Source organism: Fulmarus glacialis, unplaced genomic scaffold, assembly GCF_000690835.1.
Source record: "Fulmarus glacialis isolate BGI_N327 unplaced genomic scaffold, ASM69083v1 scaffold1412, whole genome shotgun sequence".
In the NCBI taxonomy this organism is placed as follows: Eukaryota; Metazoa; Chordata; class Aves; order Procellariiformes; family Procellariidae; genus Fulmarus; species Fulmarus glacialis.
The window spans coordinates 1-20885 of record NW_009199534.1 but is presented as its reverse complement, the minus strand read 5'-3'; the positions used below and the strand labels follow the sequence as shown (position 1 = coordinate 20885).

At 42.2% G+C, this 20885-nt stretch overlaps 1 protein-coding gene across 1 annotated transcript; it reads right to left on the bottom strand.

Annotated features, from left to right (window-relative positions):
* Nucleotides 1-15: 15 nt before the first annotated feature.
* On the bottom strand, nt 16-17242 carry LOC104073477 (aldose reductase-like). Its single transcript, XM_009573271.1, has 11 exons — nt 17213-17242; nt 14806-14967; nt 14011-14148; nt 13277-13354; nt 11778-11905; nt 10932-11023; nt 10058-10143; nt 9518-9601; nt 8874-8956; nt 7923-8052; nt 16-45 (listed from the first exon to the last, which is right to left on the bottom strand). Exons 1-11 carry the CDS (start codon nt 17240-17242, stop codon nt 16-18), a joined length of 1041 nt encoding a protein of 346 aa, XP_009571566.1.
* Between the last annotated feature and the right edge of the window lie 3643 nt (nt 17243-20885).

Here is a 20885-nt window from a genome sequence, read left to right as displayed (position 1 = left end):
AGCACACTGTGTGGACTAGTAGATTGTCTTTGCCAAACTGCGTGTCTGGAACCGGTAAGAAGAAAACATTGAGAAAGTTTGAACTAGCAGTCACTTTTATTTTGGAATACTGTGAATTGGAGCTAGTGACTATTGTTGTCTGGAAGGACCAGGATATGGCAGATTTTACATAATTAATGTGAGGTCTGCTTTTTTCTGATACTTTTGGGTTTGATTTTCTTTCTTTTTGTAACACTCCATGCTTTTTTTTCCTCTAATTGGAAGTACGAGTTGATTTCTAAGTACAGCAGTTTCTACATGGGTAGCTCTTTGAAAAGTGTATAGGTCCTGGTTTCTTGGTGATATAAAAGCTGGTTTTGCTTATAATAAAATATAGTTTCATTACTGTGTGTAATGAGATGGTTATTTCAGCAATGCTGTAATGGTGGTAATGCTGGAGTAGCTTGTATCATATCAGCTGTCTCTAGACATTACACAAAAGCAAGAAAAATTACTGTCCCCCAAGAAATCATCTGATATTGATGTGAACTTAGGTTTTTCCTGCTAGCTATCTGCTGTTCTCATGTTAGTGCACATGTAGAACACCTGAGTGTGAGGAACCTGTGGCCATTGATGTACACTGTAATGTACCTGTGGCTATTGATGAGTCTACTTGAGCCTCTCTTTAAATAGAGCTGTTTTGATATGTGTGACAGCTAATATACTAATGTTTAAATCGGTCTTTATTGTACTGAAGTGATAGTGTATTTTGGCTAGTAGAAAACTTATTCAATTGAAGACATTAAGCCTGCTCAGAATCCTATAGGATTGATTAATAAGTAAGCAGTAGAAAACTTGCTCTTTCCAAGCAAGCAGCACATGATGCAGGAAAGACTGCTGTGCTTGTACAAGCAACCATTTGCAAATAAAGTAAAAATGGGTTTCCAAGAAACCTCTGTGTCATGAGCTAGCAGATCAGAAACTTACTACTCTGTTCTGGGAGGACAGAAAAATAGGCTTATACCCAAATTTTGATATTTGCGGTGTGTTTGTTCCTTGGGGTTTTTATGGTTTTTACAATACTTGCAGGTAATGGTTTTAAAGTTGTTGCTTTCTGAGAGCTGCTTAACACTCTTCAGAAAATGCATTTGGGCACTTGGAAAAACCGTGGCTAGTGTTGGGATGATTCTCTTGTGTGTTCTTGTAAATTTTTTTCCAATGTCTGAGTTGATCTAGAGTGTGAACTGTCCTCTGAAGGAGACTGTGTAGGCCTGGCAGAAGGAGGGTTCTTTCTGAATGGATGAAAGAAGGGAGACACCAGAACTGTTAATGCATAACCACCCCTGAATGGTAAATGTATGGTAGGATTCCGATTCCACATAGCATAGCGTACCTTAAAGGGAACTCGGCTACATTAAAATGCACCACGAATGCAGTTGTTCTCAAACTATTTGCCGAGTAGGTGGTTTGTTTCCTGGTACTGATAAAAAGGTACTAAGGAGTCATACTAATTTAAAGTTTTTCTTTCTGATAAATACTAACCATTATATTGAGGAAAACAGATTTTGTTATCTTCGAATGCTGCTTTTATCTTTCCACTATAGCTGAGGCCAGACTTTACATGCAACATGTTTTTGGTCAGAATAATTTACAATAGGTTGAACAGACAAGATTGAGTTAACTTTACAACGCTAGGAGGAGGGAGGAGAGAGTCAACGTCTGACTCTAAGCAATATTATCCTCTAACGCTGATTCTCCTAACATAAATTTATTATAATCACTTTAAATTATGGGCTTAAAAGGAAATACAAAAAGCTTCAGCTCTGCAAGTGTTTTTGTATGTCTATAATGCAATAAATAAAAGCCCAAAGGCATCTAAAAAAAAAGCAGAACAGCTAATATTCTTAGGTTAGTCTGAGGTGTGACAGAAAACTGTTTGGGGCAATGTTGACTTGCTTGGAAATAACATTTTTGTGACAAGTGTGTCTTGGCAAGAAGTTACATTGAGGGTCAGGGTTTCCAAAATAGTACATCAGGTTCTGTTAACTTCCTCTGTTTTCATTTCACTGTATCTTTACGAAAGTTTGTGCCTGAAATTTTCCATTCTCAGAGTAGGAATTTTACTGGAGAGACTTTCGACAGACTGCTCCACAGCAGAAGAAAGACTAGCTAGCATTCAGGGTGGAGTGGTATTGTAACAGGCGCTCTCTGTATTTTACTGGATGACTTAGCAGGAAAGAATTTGGAAGGGGTTGTTCTGGGACACAGTGCAGCACTTAACTGGGAGAGGGCTTGGATGCTGGTGAAATATGAGTGGGAATAGCGGAAAAACAGAGAAGCACCTGAGTGAAGGACAAAGATGCGTAAGTTTGAACAGAAAGCAGGCTGTTGTCAGAAAGGATGAGGAGTGGGAAGGAAGGGAGTGATAGAAAACCCTGTCACCCATAATGATTTTGGATTGCTTCTTCAAGGCCAGATACAATTAAATAAGGCTGAGATACAGGAAGAGCCAGTCTTCTAGACTGCAGCCATTTAATCTAGGTTGATCTGGGGATTGTTACAGTAAAATAAATGGCTGTTGTACCCCCATACTTGTGCCACACTCTTTGCCTACAAGGGTAGAGATTTCCTTTCATCTTCTAAAAGGTAAAGTGGAAAGATCAAAGAATTAGATATCCGGAGGCTAGCATACCTGCTAACTGAGCTCTTCCTGCTACAACTGTTCACAGCATTTGTTTTTGTATTGTGATTTGACAGATCTCTGGGTTTCTGATCAAAGAAACCTTTAAGGACAAATATAATTTTGTAGCTCTTCCAATGAAAAGTGGTTGTTTTTGTTTTATGTTTTTGATTTAAGAACTTGTAGTTCAGCTCCACCTTGTTGGCCTCCCTTACTAGACTTTCTCAGGACTCTGCTGCAGCAGTTAAGCTAGCGTGATACTGTAGCACACCCTAGAAAGAGGAGTCCAGCCTACAGGAAAGATTAAGAGCAGTCCATGTTCTCAGTACCATAGAATTGGTACTTGCAGTCAAAATTTGTTTCACTTCCAGCTGCACTCTCACTGCTTCCAATGATACCAGATTAGCAGGACTCTCTCATCTTAAAAGAAAATGGCTCTGACAGAACAAATCCATTTCCATAGTAGCAAAGAATGATGGTGAACTGATTTATCAGGAAAAACAGGTAGAGAAAATTGGCAATTATCTCACTGGATAAGGCAAGAGACCTTTTCTGAGAATTTTTTTGGGTAGTAGAGGAGAATACAAGAAGCAGCTGGAATTGGTATCTTGCCAAGACACATAGTCTTACAGGCACAGTATGTTTCAGGTTGCAGTTGATGTTCTTTTGGGAGAAAATGGCTTGACTTCTGATACTGGAACATAAATACACAAGCCTGCCTGGCTGGAATCACTTTTTATATGATGCTCTGTAACTTGGTTTTTGTTTCTCTCTGGGAAAGGGGAAGCAGGATCTCTCTTCTTACTGAGCTCATGAGACTGACACAAGTGCATACTGTAACATTTGTGCAGAGTTGTGAAATCTGGGGCACAGGAAACTACAGTATTCAAAACAGGAAAAGAAAATCCTGTAGCTGGATTTTTAATCTGTATTCACTGTATTGAAGATATGACTAGAAATCTGGAGTCTATGACAGAACAGCTGACTCAGGACAAATGATTTTATCTTTTTAATCGCTTAATACTCCCCTAGTTTGTCATCTGTAAACTCTGTCAGTAACTATTTGTCATCCCTCCCTCTGCCTTGTCCTTGATCACTTAAAAAGTACGGAGCCCTGCCTTATTCTGGCAGGACCTTGCTCATATAAGCTGAGAGGCAACTCTTAAAATTCTTCCGTAGGCAATGTTGCTCTTGCATTTTAATTTGTTAAAGTGCATGGTACAGGACCACTAGTACAAAAATCTGCAAAACTACATCTTTTTTCCAAATTCTTAAGCAAAAAAAAAAAAAAATCAAGCTGAATATACAATTTAGCTTTTCTGAACTGAAACAAGCCTAATTATAAGCCAGCTGACAGCTACTCATAAGATCAGCTGAACTGAATCAGACTAAATATCCACCTTCTGCAGCATCCTGTTTCCAACTGTGGCCAAAACAAGTTGTTGAAGATTAATAAGTTGAGCATTGCAGTTGTGTGTTCTTTAAATATTCTGACAGCAGTTTAAGGTCTTTCGTGTTTAATGGCTGTCAGTTAACTCTTTCTTGTTCAGTTATTTTGTGAATCTTTTGCATTCCAAGGGAATGATTTTTCATAAACACACATCTTGTGAAGAATTGCTATCTATTTGTTTTGGTCTTGTCTTCTGCTAGATTCATTTGATGCTCCTGGTTTTAAAGTGGAGGAGGTAGAAACTGGTCTATTTCCAGTCACACTTTCCAAGCTGCTCCAGATTTGGTAGACTTCTGGCCTAGCTCCCTGTGCTGGTGTCTGGTCAAGGAAAGTCTTAGCCTACTTAATTGCTGCCTGTAGAAATTATTCCCATGCCGTTGGTCATCCTAGCCAGTCTTCTATAAACCTTTTTTAGGATACAGAGGAAGGCATGGACCAGAACTTTTTGTGCAGGACTGAATGCAAAAAGTTCATGGAATGAGTCTCTATCTTATTGTTTCTTTCATTTTGAATTATATTGACCTCAATATGAGAAAGCTTGGAACTATAATAGACGGAAAACCTGAGTAGCAATGATCAGCAAAGAGTTTTGAATTTTACCTATTGTTCATAACCTATGTTACCCTGTTTTCCCTCTAAAACATGGATGTAACACTTCATTTTTTCACCTAGCCCCTATGGAACTTTTAATGAAGGCCTGACTATAGCAGAATGGATAAACTGCACAATAAAAGCTCAAGTCATGGGACAACATGCTGTTATACAAAGGCAAAATGCTAAGCTAACGTGTTTTCCATTTACTGGGTTCAGTCCAGTGGCACAGATAATCTCACTGCTGACTAGGAAAGATGTACCTGCGGGTTTGGTCTAAGAGCACTGTTACACAGCTAATGGAAACTTAAAATTATTTGGGGATAACATAAACCTCTTGCTGTAGTTCCAACAGAATGCCAATGATTATGCTGCTGAGGAAGTAGGCACACAGGAAGAGAAGCTGCTAGTCCTTCAAGAAAGGACTACTTTGCTCCCTAGAGCTTGGTGACTCGAGCCTGTCTATGCTGTGTCTGACACTGGGAGAATACTCATCTTCTTTTCCTGAAGCATTTTGTTTGTAGCATGGCATGTTCTCTCCTGGCTTTATGAGATGGCCTTGGTCTTTTCAAGTCTATGAAGTGCTAGACCTGTGGCCTTTTGCACATCTGCTCCTTGTGCTAGACATCATCCAGCCTGGTGATTAGTAACTAACAAATGCTCCACAGGCCACTGAAATTATGTGAAGACAGACTGTCACTGCGTGTACCTTGAGGCTACCCAGGTAGCAGCATGCAGTTGAATTAGTCACAACCACAGAAAAAGGAGTGGGTTAAATAGCCATCAGTATACACTTGCTTATTAACACAGGGTTCAAATGAATCTGAAGATTAGAAAGTTTCCAGCACTTGTTCCAGTGTGTCAGTGATCTCTGCTGCAGGTCACTGCATTGGTGGAACAAATAAAACTCTTTAGAAGACAGTTGCAGCTTGTCTATTCCTCTCTTCTGCTGCAGTGATTTGACCAACAAAACACTTGCTCTTCTTTAGTCAACTGAATTTACAACAGCAGTAAAACAAGCCCAAGTCTCCACCCTAGCCTATCATGGCAATTTTTATTTTCTTGTAAAGCAAAGTCTGAAATTGCAAAAAAAAAACCAAACAAACAAAAAAAAACCAACCAAAAAACACCACCAAAAACAAAAACCAAAAAACCAAAAGATGCCAAAATATTTTTTTGAATCCTCAAAACCAAATACAGGGGAGATCATGCTTAGTAATTTCTTATCTATAGATAGCAGATGGAATTAGAACAATTCCCTTGCAGCACATGTGTTGGGGTAAGTGAAGTGGTGAAGCTATGGAAGTGTGCTTTTTGAGCAGCTTACAGCTATAAGCTTATAGCTTATAGCCTACTGCCATCGTAGGCTGCTGTGATTGCTGTGAGGCAGCAATGGTCTGCTAGAAAGGCACACGCTGTCTTTAAGTCATATGGCTCTAGCTCTGCTGCAAAATAGAAGGTACTTTATTTTGCAGTAACTGATATCGCCCAGACTTTTCTCTTTTTACCTTTGCTAAAGTTGCTGCAGCTGAAAAAAATCCATTGTCTCTAAACAAATGCACAATCTCTGGCTTCTAACTTGTTTTGAATTTTTTACTATTATATGGCTACTGTGATCATCTAGTCCAACTTCCTGCCTACCACAGTCTATAAACATCCTGTAAATAACTTCAAGTCTGATAACTGTGATTAAATTGGAATGTTGTTAGAAAATTCCTGTGAAGTAGAGAATGTTTCAAGATAGGCTGTATGCCACAGCCTTAAGTGGGTGTTGCTCCTGCTGCTGTAGATGGACAACCAGACCACAGTCTGAATGCCTGGAAGCACAGCACCTGCCATGTAGCTCGTTTTCTAACTGCGGCTATGATGATATCCTGTAACTGACCTTTTCAATTTAGCATGTTCGGGGGAGGAAAAAAAGAAAGCACCTGTAACAGGTGCCTTCCTGTCCATACCACTGCACTATTGCTGTTTGGTGTCAATGGCTGATAGGCTTTTCAGACCTCTTTCTTTAGAAAAACTGCTGTAGGAAATCCAATTTGACAGAATTGCTTTGCCATTTCTAGGGCACCTTTATTCAAACATCTTGCAAAAGTCTAAAGTAGCTCAAAGATGTGTCATCATTTCCTTTATAGACTTAAAAACCTCAACTACAAAGAAAATCAGTTGGAAAAGGATATCCATGAAGTGTGTATCCTAGCCCTGAACCTTAATTACACAATCATCCTTCCTCTCTGCAGGCAGTTCTAATCCACATTGTTCTTCTACTGGGCTGAAAGAGCCTAACGCAATTACAGGAGTTTTGAGTCACGTGTTAGAGTTCAAGAGCAAGAAGTCTTGATTAACAGACACCTCATTAAAACTCCAGCAGATGCATGGGCTGCAGTAGCACTGACTTTTTTTACCAGAGAAAACAACATCCAGTGACATTCTTTGAATCAAAACACAAGCAGACAGTATCTAGGGAGCGGTACAAGAGAGGGCCGTTGACTTCTGTGAAGTTGCCCATCTTTTCTGCTTGTTAAATAAGACAGTTGCCAAACAAAATAATTCCTCTGTATCTCCTTTATCAGACTTTGGATTTGCTGGGAGAGATTCAGTCTTAACTGCAGCCATTATACTGATAAAGGCAGTATTTATGTACTCTTGTAGATATGATAAACCAAATATACAAATCTCCTACCAGTTTATTAGTTTTTAGCAGTTCATAAATATGAAACCTCATTAAGAAAAATGAGAAACAGTTCAGCGGTGTCCTCTAAAGAGCTTTCAGTCTGTTACGCTGAAATTACTGAACTACAAATCTCAAGCAGCATATTGTTTTATCTCATAAAGATCTTCTGATGTTAAATGGATTGTCTTATATTAACAACTAAAAGATAGCATGTGTTTTGACCTTTTGTTCAAAAATACAACCATTAGGAGAATCTAAATTTCTCTAAAATTTGTCAGGATTTATATTTATGACAAAGACTGCTTTTCACAAATCCCAAAGATTCAGGTTTATAAATTTCTTCAACTATCATTACTAAACGATAAGAGAATTTATATTTTGCTATAACGGAGAATTTTGCTACCAGAAGAGCAGAGCAAAGATACAGATAAAGGACTGATATAACTGTGGTTGATAATAAGGGAAGCAAACACATGCATGCTCAAAGATTACTCTTGAGAATGCCTGTGAGCTACCTTGTCCAATCTTGTAATACGTAGTCCACTTACGTTGTGATTTAATACACGTGAAGTATTACAGATTGCTTGAAACAATGATATATGGTCCTGATCTCTGGAGAATCTGAAGATGATGCCTGTTAGTCTTCCAAAAAAAGGATAGTCCTTGTGATTTTTGCATCTAGAAAAAGAGAGTATGATTAAAACACTTTAAGGATATAGTCTTAAGGCTAAGAAGAAAAAGCTCTTTTCTTCTGACAAAAGCTCTGCAGAACTAAAACTGTGAACTACAGTAAAAACACTAATGTGAGTCTGCTTAGTATACGCAGGGCAGTGGAAGTTAATGCTCTGTAACCTTCGCATATACCAGTGACCTTGTTCTCAAAATACAGTGTATCTTTTGCTTAGCTGAAATCGCCAAACTTCCCTGCAATATTTTAAACTGCTCTTTTGTGAACTCCGAAGTCCGCAGTATGTGATTAGATAAGTGGGTAACCTGGGAAAACAGAATAAATTGCAGATCTTGGTAAGTCTGTATCTAACCATTCTATTATCTAGACGCTGCCTTAATAACGTTGGCATAAATACGTAGGCACAGCTTTTCACTTCAAAAAAACTTACAACTCTCATTCTTAAAATGGAGTTTATTTACACTGACTGTCTTATATAAAGCAACCAAAGAAAACAGTAAAAAAAATTGCCGCCTATTTGTTTTGGAGTTTCCAGCCGATTTAGATTTTCAGACAGCAGTTTGGTATGTATCCGTTACAAGATATCTTAACACACAACGTACCTGCAAAAATCCCAATGCTACCAACCTCTATAAGATGGGCAGTGCTCTAATAAACCCTAGTGCTGGATTCCAGCAGATACGGATGTGACCGGGTATTGATGAAGGTTCCCTCTCTTTTTATTTTTGAGTGGGGCTATCAAATACTGTCTGTTAAGAGGATATCCAATGATAATCCAATCTTGCTAAAACATGGAGGAGGAGGTACTAACTCACTTAATGCACAGATGCGATACCGCTTCTTGAAAGCAAGGAAGGTTTCCATCTCCTCTTTAGCCAATTCAAAGTCAAACACCTGAATAAAGGTCCCAAACAGCTGGGTTACTTCAGTTTGCAAAAAGATAAGTGTAAGATCATTTGCAGAAAGAATACCGAAAACAGAAGTAGAAAAGCGTTGTATTTGTTGAAGCACTAGGAAGTGTGCAATGGATGGACATTTGTGGTGAACAATGAAAAAATGTCATAAAGTTACAGTGCTGGTGGGGTCTATTTGCATCGTATTTATATCACAAGGGGGAAAAGTTAGTCTCTTTTACTTGATGTGTTCTAACGAAGGAGACTTGGCTCCTTACTTTTAAAGTAACTTTTTGCATTCATAAGGAAATAACCTACATGGTATCTGACAGACAAAAGGTTTTTTCCCGGTTCTGACTATGAAGGGAGTACTTTGTTCCACTGGCAGAATGGATTTTTCTGTGTAAGCGTTTAACACCATTAAGAATTTTGTAAGATACACTCTCACCTTAAAATTTTCGTCAATATGGCGTGGACTTGACAGATTTGGGAATTACACTCGTATTTCTTTGAATCTGGAGCCAGATAACACCATTAAGAATTTTGTAAGATACACTATCACCTTAAAATTTTCCTTAATATGGTGTGGACTGACAGATTTGGGAATTACACTCGCATTTCTTTGAATCTGGAGATAGATAAGCACCTGCAGGAACAGATAGGGAGTTACAGCTGAGAAGTTCTGCCTGTCTTCTGAAAGCTGAAAACTGTATGTGCCTGCATGGTTACATGGAACAGCTCTACTGATAATCAGAGATGGCTCACATAGGAAAAGCACTATAGTAAACCCTTCCTAATTATTACATGAGCTCATTTAATCATTATCGGTCTTTGAAGTTGAGATGACAGCATGGGAGTGCATTGAACAAAAGTTCAGGATTGGCCAGGGATGCTGTGCTAGCATGCCAATTAAAGCCCAAAGCCATTGGTAATCTTCTGTCCGTCATTAAAACTGGTGTTAGAGATAATACTTTTTAAAGCATTACAATGTGTATGAGACACAGCTGGAACTCAGCTTTCCATAATACCTCTGTAAATAGTTACTTTAGCACAAGTAGGAAAAACACATGTCACCAGGGAAAATACTTTGACCAGTATCAACATGAGCTGGGGTTTTGTTGTACTTGAGTGCTATTTCTTTAATTTGGGGATCATCAAAAAGGGAAATATCCTCATGCTTGGATTTGTGAAAATAAAAAGCAGACTTCAGCAGTTGAATGGCCCACTGTCTTCTCCCTCAAGCTCTTGGTGTAAGAATATTATTTAAATGATAAGAAAGCATCATCTCGCACACTTTAATTCACCATCTTCTCGTTGCTCCAGTCCTTGCCTTCATTCTTTTCCTTTCATTGCAGGTTGGCACACGAGAAGAGGCCTGTAGTTTCTAGTATAACAGGTCACTGTAACACATTTCAGTCCAGCCTGTGATCAGGCCGGGAATTTCTTTGGTCCAAATCCCGAAAATGTCATCTTGAGAATGGGCAGCTGTCATGTCCTTCGCAAGCACAGTTGCTCTGGTAAATGCCCTGTCCCAGGTCAGAGAAAGCCATGAAGATTGGAGTAAAAGCAAAATTTCTTCAAGTCATCCATTTAAAAACCTAATTCATTTGTCTCAGCAGGACTGCAGTTACTATTTTCGTAAGCATGTGCGGCTTTATTTTTTTTTTTTTTTAGTTCAGAAGTTCTCTTACATGTTTAATAAGCTCACCCAAGCTCAGTTAAGAATTATCTTCACTACTTTCACCAACCAATTGATCCTTTTTCTCCAGTAACAGCACGGGTATGAGTTAGTGGACTGAATATCACAATAAGCATGAGAGAGGTTTCTCTGTGTGTGTGATTTTTAACAAATTAGTAAATATTTTTCTAATTACATCAGTTTTACTCTATAAGGGTTTATCCACATCCTAAGACTGGTTTACTGTATTACTACGTCTAAGAAAGAAGTCTCACAAAGCATCCTTACCATGGCCAGTTGGGCGCTCCAAGGGCACAATATGCAGTGACAGAGATCCCTTTGGATTGGCAAAACTTAATCAGCTCTTCCTGAGGAAGACGGGGTGGTGCCCAGTCTACAAACAAAAATATTAGGTTTCTTCAGAAGCAGAAGGTACTTCAAGGTTTAGCATCACTATGGTGACCTACCAAGCCCCACATCAGCTTTGAAAAGGTGGTTCTTTTCGCAGCTATGGGGTTTTTAAGAGAGTCAGCCAGTATTTCAGATCGTTTCCCCTTCTACCCAACCCTGCTTCCAACAAGGCCCAGTCTTCATACACTAGTTTTTCCTTCCAGCTGCCTGCCTCATTTTTCATGACCTCTCACAGTCCCCGTATGAACGGGCTCCGAGGTCCAGTTGTCTACATCCAGCTGAAGCACCTGACTCTCATGTCATCCAGTCCTACCTATTCACCCCAGCAGTGTAGCCTGGCTTTGGTCCTAGCTATTCACGCAGCCTCTTTTTCCTTAGCTGCTGGGACAAGCACCGGGGCTGTAGGAAAGGAGGAGGGTAAGCCCCGCCGCGTTCTCCGTTGCAGAGCTCAGCTCTCAGCCTGCAGGAGCTCCCTGCTGCAGTCAGAAGAAAGGTGAAGGCAGGAATTTCAACCCAGGAGCCCGTGGGCTTGTGTAACTGCAGCTTCCCGCGCAAGGAAGGGCACAGAATGTCCTGCGTTTTTCATTACTTTATGGTTTAGCCAAATACAGGTGTATTCTCACACAGGTATCAAAAAGCTATTGACATAAAAGCTATTTCACTGCCAGAGATGTTCCATCAGATGCAACACCCCAGACAGGCGTGACGTCAGTGCTGAGGAGTTTGAGAATAATTTACCCGATTATTTGCGGGTTTGTGTCTTAAGTCTGGTTTGCTCAAGAGCCGATCTATCTGTTTGCGGTTGAAGTTGGAGACTCCAATGGCCTTCACCATTCCCGCATCCACCAGCTCTTCCATAGCCTAGAAACACTACAGAACCAGACTTGCTACTGAATTAAGATCTTTTTTTTCGTATGGAGAAAATGTCCGTGCAAAGACTTCAACGGTAAAAATCATCATGGCTGGGATCCTCTTCTGATGTGGCCTTAGTACAGCACATTGAACGGTGGGACCCTGGTCAAAGACACGGTCTCTCACGTCATGTATGATCATACAAATAAATAACAGCATTATTCAAGATTAACAATTATTACACTATGATTATTTCAGTAAAAGACAATTATTTTGAAATATTATCCCCAAGTAGACCTTCTGCTCCAAAAGAAAAGGGTTTTTTCAGGATAATTCCTCAGCTAACAAAATAATTATCCCATAATAAAAAGCTTGTCGTTTGGAACAGAGCAGCTCGACGAGGAGCTGTTCTGGGAGAGCTAGGGCAGGATAACTGATCAACAACACCGCTTAATTTCCCAAGGGAGATGTACCATTTAGCGGTGGCAGTCTAGTATAAGCAGTGCTGTGTTCCCCCACCACCACCTATTTTCTTTCACACTGGCAAACAATAAAGCAGCTAGACAGCCCTAATTAGGTTGGCACCTCCAGCAGAAAAGAAACAGGAGAAAATAATCTACTACCAGCCTTTAGAGCAGAAGATACATCTCTTCCAAAGCAGAAATCATCTTTATTTGAAGTTGCTGCCATAAGCAGCAGCCTGAAATGTCCACTTCTTTCCTTCAAATGAGCAACAAAAATGTGCCTTACTCTTCATCTGACAGAAGAGAAAAAGCATCAGCGAATTCTTATGACTGGTGAGTCTCTTGTCCTCTTTCGACCTGGCCATGCTGAGCAGCGGGTGGGGGTGGAGGGGAAAGGGAGCCCAAACCATCAGCCAAGCAGAAATTTGAACTCGCACCCAAGTCTTGTCTCCCACACAGCCTGTGCTCATGTCTGTTTGCGTTGCACACGGCTTTAGCGATGGACTTTGGGCAAGTTCCAGTGCTTTCTAATTTTGGATGCTGTGGGTACATTGGCACAGGCATGTTGGCTTTGCTGTGGTCTGGACAGCTCAGGTGCAACTAGGGATGAGCATGAGCAACCGGAGAGCGGTGTGGGGACTGAAGCGACAGCGTATGTCAGCTCAAGCCACTGCAGGGTACACACACAGTCAAAGATTTCCTCTTGCCATGCCCACCCAGACACTTTAGTAAGCAGTAAACATAAAAATAGCTCAATTTTGGCAAAGTAACACAAGAAGGAGCCCAAGGGCACAGAGAAATCAGCAATCTGGAATACTGCACATCGGAAATTCTCTCAGAACGATTCCCAAAGTGGAAACCTTAAAGGCTGTTATTTCAAACTAGCAAGAATTTTTCGGCCTGTCAATGACTGTACCTTCCATGTATCCAGAAAATCTGTATTGCTAGGAGTGATCCTGCCATTTCCATCTGCAAGAAATAGCTCCTCTCCTCCCTATCATCACAAAAGAAAAGCAAGTTTAAGGTAGGCTGAATCGTAAGTAGTTAAAGAAATCACTTATAAATTCTACAATTTAGCTGGAGCTGGAGACACGCTGGATATCCTGGCTTATGTTTGTGTTGGGGAGAGAGGTGGCCAAATCCAGTAATCTGTATGAACAGAGTAATCTTCAAGAAAATCTGCTTCTTGAGAATCTGTCCTGCAGGCAGAGGAAGGGCAGACACTTTTATGTGCCTCAGTCAGGTTGGGGGAAGGCCAGAGATGTGACACGATGGGGAAACGAGGATTTATTTAACCTGGGGGTAGAGAGAGAAGAGAAGAATAGGAACTAAGTAATTCACAACTGTTTGATCCTGGATAAGCAAATGACAGCCAAATCCCAGACTTTCAGAGGAATGTGATCTGGATGGTAATTTGACCCATGGTATGGAAATGCTGTGCAGGGTAAAATAAAGGGATTTTTGTACTACAAGACCTAGCTTGCCATGACCTTACCTTTCCTCCAGGGCACTCCATGCAGAGGTTTGTCATTATGTCCTAATGAGGTTTAACAACGCTCCTCATTAGAGAGGACTAAGGGCATATCCAGACCCAAAGGAAAAGGTGGCAGAGCTCTGACAGATGGCTCCCAGGAGCTGAAGTCTCAATACCTCGAATCCCGTGGGCCCGTGCATCAGGTAGAGATCCAAACAATCCAGTTGGAGGGCAGCAAGTGTTCTCTGGCATGCCTCCTTCACCGGGGATCTCTCGTGGAAGGTGGACCACAAGTCGTGGGGGTAACACAAAGCCTGGGAGCTGCTCTCCTCGTGACCGCAGAGCATCCCTGGCAGGGAAACACATGGTGCAGACACAGAGGCAGCTCATGGTATGGCTCATCTTCTCGTCTTGAGGAAGTGCCACTTTTGTGCACCTTATTTTATTTGCGATACTGTCAGTTAAGTAACATGAGAATGAGATACTCTAAAATTCCAACGATTCATACAACAATTAAACAAAAGAAAGGAAAAAAGCAAAACTGGTGAAAATCGACTCACCAGCTTCCAGCAGATAGAAGTTACTTTATTCTTCCTACCATTGTTGTTGGGGGAAAAAACAAAACAAAACATAACATACAGGAGTTAACAGGCTGAGGCCGGCAGCGCAGCGGGAGCGACCACGAATACAATAGCCCTGCTTCCGATCTCAGAGGCAACTGAGAGCACGGCCTCAGTTCCTGTCTCCATGGCTGACAATGGATATGGACTACAAAAAAATCCCTCTCAAATCAAGCCATTTTTTTTTCAAGAGTTGACCTCTTCCTTCCCTCCATCTGCAAAACGCTTTGCCCTGACAGGAAAAGGAATTAATTCCCAGACCAGCTTCATCCTCTGGCACTTTGCAGCTTGGGACCTTGTCGCTCCTCCTGAGAACTGGCCTCATGTGAGACAAGTTACCCAAGGACATACCTTGCTGACAGTAAAGAGGCCTTCTCGCCTCGCAACCCTCACCTCAATTTTTTCTCGTAGTACATCCCTGATCTCATTCTGGTACGGGTAGGCACAATCCAAGTGGCGGGACCCAACGTCAATGGCAAACTTCACTGCGTCTCTCGCTGTTCCTTGGAGAGACTGAAACAAGAAGAAAAGTCAGTAATTTGGTAAATAGCAGAAAAAGAAGTTTGCTGTCCTGCAAATCTGGAGACTTTAAACTCACAAATAATGAGGTGTTCCAGTTTGGATATTGCTTTTGTTTAGTTTTCTGGAATAAAATTAGCCCTTTGGAACCGGCCATGGGAGTCACTGAGGAGTTGCCTGAGCTGATCTGCCCTTTTTTAAGGATTGCACATTCACATTCGGACACCAGGCTATCGTGAAATCAGTTCTAATTTGCCCAGAAAGTAAAAGCAATTTTAGTATGAGATACTGGCGACATGAGGAAATGAATCGCCTCTGGAAGGCTTGCTGGCCCTGCACACAAACAAGCCGGCTCTTGTTGACACAGGACAGGGGAGGTGAGAGGACGGCAAAAAGCTACGGACAGTGCCACCTCCTGGGTAAAATACACAATCTGGTATTTAATAGCAAAGTAAATCACTTCAGGTTCTTGGCTCGGAGACACTGAAGAGTTGTTTGATGACTGGATACGATTCTGGAAAATGGCACTTCAAACAGAAACATGATTCAAAACCGCGACCACCTCCTACGTTTAACTTCATTATATCCTCACCCATCATCTTTTTTTTTGATGATGATTGCGCTTCTCCAATTATTTCCAATCGAAGGGTGCTAGGTTGGTTCACTTAACTAAAAAAAAAAAAAAAACATAGAAACTGCAGCATTTTTTTCCACAAGGCTACACACAGCCAGTTTAAAGTTTTACAAGTTTTCCTTTTTGCAGCCCCTTTCCCCATCCCACCCCTCCCTGTGTGTGAACGCTGCAGCTCCATGGGAAAGCAGGCTAACGGCGACGCCGACCAAACGCCAGACGTCACAGAGTACCCTATGTCTGGGTGCTGCTGCGGCACGGGAAAGCTGCTGTGCAGGAGCGAGCACTCTCGGGGGGAAAAAAAGCCCCACAGCCAGGAATGATCTGCATTGCTTTTGAGCGGAGTCGTCGTCGGTGGAGAGCAAGGGTGACAGTAATACCCTGTGATTACACGAAACTCTGTAATGTGAGATGTTTTTCAGAAAAAATAATCCATTACTTCATTTTACATGGTGCTCGCTGAACAGGACTTCAAGCCAGAGTGACTGGGTAAAGGAGAGGCCCCATCGCCGCACCGAAACCCAGGGAGTCGCGGCTGAAGTTGCTGTGGGAACCTTGAGATCGAATACCTTTGATTAAGTAAGAGATTTTTGTGGTGGCAGGGATCATGTGTCCAAAATTTTCCTTCTGTTTAGTCCTAATGGGTTCCTGTAGGTGTCCCAACAGGTTCCTTCAGAGAGCTCACCCATCACCGCGCCAGTGCCCTAAGAGGCCCCAGGCAAGGCACACTTTGGTTTTTTAAAGCCTACTTACTTAGTTTCGGCTTCTCAGTGTCTTTTGTCCTCAGACCGATCAAGACTGAAAGGGTTAAACAAACTCAGCCCCATTTGTGCATAAATGATATGATAATTAGCAGCAGCTGACCAAAAAATAGAGCAAGAATAATTTAAGATAATTTTATGCTGACTGGACAGTGCTTCATGGACTTGGCAGCTTGTAATTCAACATATTTCATCTCCAGTCTCAAATCCAGCTTCTTTCTTAAGAAGCTCACTTTCTTAAAATTTTCAGCTCATTTCCAGACTCCTTTTACATTTATAATTCAGTATATCCTGAAATATTCTGTCTTACCAAAAGTCCATTATATAACATTTGCAGGTAAAGACCTACCCAAACTATTTTCCTGCTAAGTGCTATGGACTTATCTGCTGCCATACAAATAAATAATTTTCAGTCTCTAAGGAGTTAATATAAATCCCCATTTCCAAATCCACTGATTGCCACTTAAGTTCCTATCTCTAACTGCACTCATCAACCATGAGTTGGGACACGCTGGGATATTAATACCCAGTGCCAAAGCAAAAAAACAAGCTAGGCAGAAGTTTTTACTTTCGTAGTATGTCGTTTTTTCCATAGCTAAGAAAAAATCTCCTTCTACCTGCGCTAAGCGAGCTCACTTAACAAATGTCTGGAAGGACAGGTGTAAATACCTGCAATACCTGAAATATTTCAAAAGGCAAGAAACGCTGCTCAGAGGATTTGCTGCATTTTCCTGACCTGAAGAGGAGATGGCTGTAAAAGTCTACCGCGATTCTCAGCGATTTCTTGGTGTCACCTGCGTGACCAGAGGCACGGGGACGAGGAGAGGTCCCCAGCTCCGGCAGGTACCTGCCAGGTCCCCAGTCCCAAGATGGGCATCCTCGCGCGGGCGGGCAGCTCCAGGTAGGTGGCCACGCGTGGTCCTCTCCCAGCCGCCGCAGGCAAGGGGGGGCTGCAGCCCCTTACGAAAGTTTTAAATAGGCTTTGCCCCTCCCTCCTGCCTGCTGACTGGCTGCGGACAAGGCACATATGGGCAGCAGGGCTATAATAAGCAAGAGGAGGCAGGGATTTTGCCTTTCTCGCACCCTTTGGAGTATTTCAAAACTGATTGTGGGCTCTTCACATGAATTTGTTGAGTGAGCTCATCATGCCAGTTACACGTATTGCATTGACCGAGGCTGCAGCTTTTTGTATACCTCAGAGTCTGTGCTTTTCTGCAAGAAAAGTGGTATTTGAGGAATTTGCGTGCCCCCCAAGAACCATTTCTCATCTCACCTGTCTGCTCCTGAACGTATCACCAGAAGAAACCATGAAGCTGTTTGTCTCAGGAGGAATCACAGTTCTGGCCACAGGAGGAAAGCATCGTTAAAAAAATTCCCAGTACTGCTTCATCCCCCCAGCACTGGGCACCCATATTATATATATCCCCTCCACTGCAGCCTATGGCTCGTGCTAACGAGCTGTGGCACACAGGGACAACACAGTCCTTTTAAGGAAGGGTCCCCCTGACTTCAGAGAGGAGCTAAGAAATAAATAAGCTTTGACTTTTCAAGAGCCATCACGTTATCTCTGTGTGACTCTTCAAAATCAAAACTACTTCATCTGCAAGATTGATGATCACTAATGGCACCCTATGGCACACTTTTGTTTCCTGGAGCAGCCACTGTGTCATTTTCTATGCTTACCCACTCTTCAGAAGCCAAACAGCTTCAGGTGTCTTGTCCCTCGACGCTCTGTTCCTGCTGCTTTATGGCCTTTTCTGTTTGCATGCTGTCCTACACTAGATTTTTTACCATTCACAGCTGAAAAACAACTTCTGCGTAAACTGAAAAAACAGTTCTACAAGGCTCGGTAGGAATAGCAGCCTATTCTGGAAAATCCAAAACCTCTCGGTTTTATGCAGAGTGGGTTTGACCCCAGCCTGGAGGCTCCCGTGTCCTGCCGGAAGGAGCTGGCATGCTACCTGGTTTCAGAGCCCCACCCAAAATTTTCCAAGAACTCATTTTAAAGATATGAGTGGTAAGCATTTATTGTTTATCCAGCCATTAATGAACTTTTCCTTCCCTGTCATTTCTTTGCCTGTTAGAGGCAAAACCAGCCCCAGGGTAGCACCGCGTTTCAAGAGGCAGTGTCTCAAATGCCCAGCGACCCGGGACGGGTCACTTCGTTCAGGCACTTTTTACCGCATGCAGACCCTGCATGCAGGAGACGCTCAACCTGAAAGCATAAACCTCTTGTTTTGAAGTTAACGCAGATAAAAGTCAAGAAAGCCTGAGAGGCTGAGCCTGAGCACGCTCAGCGCTCCAGGGGCAGACACCCAAAGAGCCCCCACAGGCCAGCAGGCATCAATCAGGTGGCCAAGGGTCCACCCTGCTGCTTCCTACAACAGGTCCCCACTGGTACCAAACTCTTGTCCTCCAGCACCAGATTTTCTTTAGGATTTTGTACCTTTTCACGTCGGGTAGTTTTCTTCTTGTATCCTCGAGCTGTCGCTCACGCTCATCTCAACCAGCAGCGGCCCTCTCTGCCTCCAGCCTGACCTTTCCTGCATGGCTCTGTGCCGCAGACCTTCTCGCTCCTCCGACCTGGAGCCTGGCCTTTCCCCTGGCAGCCGGAGGCAGAGCTTCCCTGGGTCATGGGCACCTCAACCCCGCGTCCAAGGATTTTAACTGAGATGCACGTGTCACTGCAGCTTTGGGACAAGCCAAAGGAGAACCCTTTTAATTTTATTTCTGAGGTCAAAAAGATCAATCCTCTTCTGCCTGAATTGTGCAATGAAAGCAAGGTTTAACCAGCAGTTGTACCGCTCAGTGTGCTGTGTGGAGATTCGATGCACTTAATGGTTTTCTCCTTATCTGTGAGAAAAATGGGTTACATAGAGGAAAGGTAGATGTATGACGACCACGGCTCTCTGCATCATCCACCTGATGCCTTGGTCACAGAGACTGCTGAGGTACCTCTACAGCTGGTCTGCAACCAAGGACGGAAAGAAACTCACTTCAGCTCATTGCAGAAACTAATGTAGATTAACAACAGGCTGGCTTTCCAGGACAGCTGTCGTGTCCCTTGTCCTTCAGCCTCCCTAATGAGAGGGACTCTCCCGGTGCCTCGACCTCTGCTCTGCCCATCACAAAGGCAGACATGGAGAGGGTTATCCCACCCGCTGCTCCGGCAATCCCTTGCACAGCAAAGCATATTTTCACACTGAATCAAACTGCACTGGCTGCAGAAATTTCAGTCATTAGTCTATTTTAGGAAAACAATCATTAGCTCAGAGTATTTCTTAAACCTGTGTGAAGGTCTTCATTCACTTTGCCCTTATTTTTAAGTCCTTGTTCAGTTTTTCACAGCACTTACGACTTTTTTCTTTAATTCGGGTAGATTTAACTCAGAAGCATTTCTCTTCCAGTTTTTTTACTTCATATATGTCAGAAATTTTTGTTATCTCTCAAGCTCCCTAAAGTGTTGATGACTCCTGGGTACATTTCCACAGGCAGGTGCAAACAGCACTGAGCCTGCCAGCTTGAAGCTGGTAAAATATAAGCCAGCCACGTGGGAAACAGCACGGAGTCAGAGCTAAATAGCTCTCTTCTAAAAACTGATTGCTTCATAAAATACCTTCAAAAGGTGGTTTGAGGTTTCTGTTTGCGCTTGTTAGGAAAGTGCTGCCCTCTGCTCAGAGCTTCAAGCCCAAGCTGTGCTGCCAGAAGAAATACCAGCATGGACGTTCCCGGCAAAGCCGGCCCCGGCTTGACATCACCAAAACTTCCCTGGGAGAAGCATGGCCTCAGTCCGGGCAGGACCAGAAACTCAGCCTTAAGTACAGAAAATCAGTAAGACAAAGCTGCCCAAAAGGCAGTGCTGTAGGAAACGCCGGGGGCCAGCGAAGAGCCCACGCTGGCTTCCAGGAGGGCAAAAACTGAAGCTGTCCCCAGGGGGGTGCCGCAGGCACCCTGTGAACCCCGGGCTGCTGAGTCAAGACCGAGACGTGTCGGTGAGGGCAAAAAGGCAGCGACTGCCAGTCAGAGAATCTGCTTCGCACAGGTTAAACCTGTTGGAAGAAGATGCCTTTGATGACTTAAAACTACCGCCGTTCCCCTGCAGGAATATCATCACAGGATTCGCTATTGGAATCTATCAGACACAAGAGATTATTGTGATCCACAAAATTACCAGTAAAGCCATCATTATTAAAATTACTAGTAATGCTAAGTCCTAATATGATTTACACATTTCATTGTAGTTTAGTTACTACAGTCTTATCAACCCACGGTTTTTAATCCGTATTAGAATAGGTCCTTTTTTGAAGGTCTTTTTTAAACGTAGATCTCCTGTACAGTGTTTTTGTGTAAATACCAATGATAACTAGTTGGTAAGTGACTCTTGTAAATTAAAATTATACTCGAAGTAAAGTATCAAAAAATTATTTCTCTTTTACTTTCATGTATAATTTTGGGATTTACAACATATTGAAGTTTTAGAGATTATACGTGTGATACATATATTTATTATATATATTATA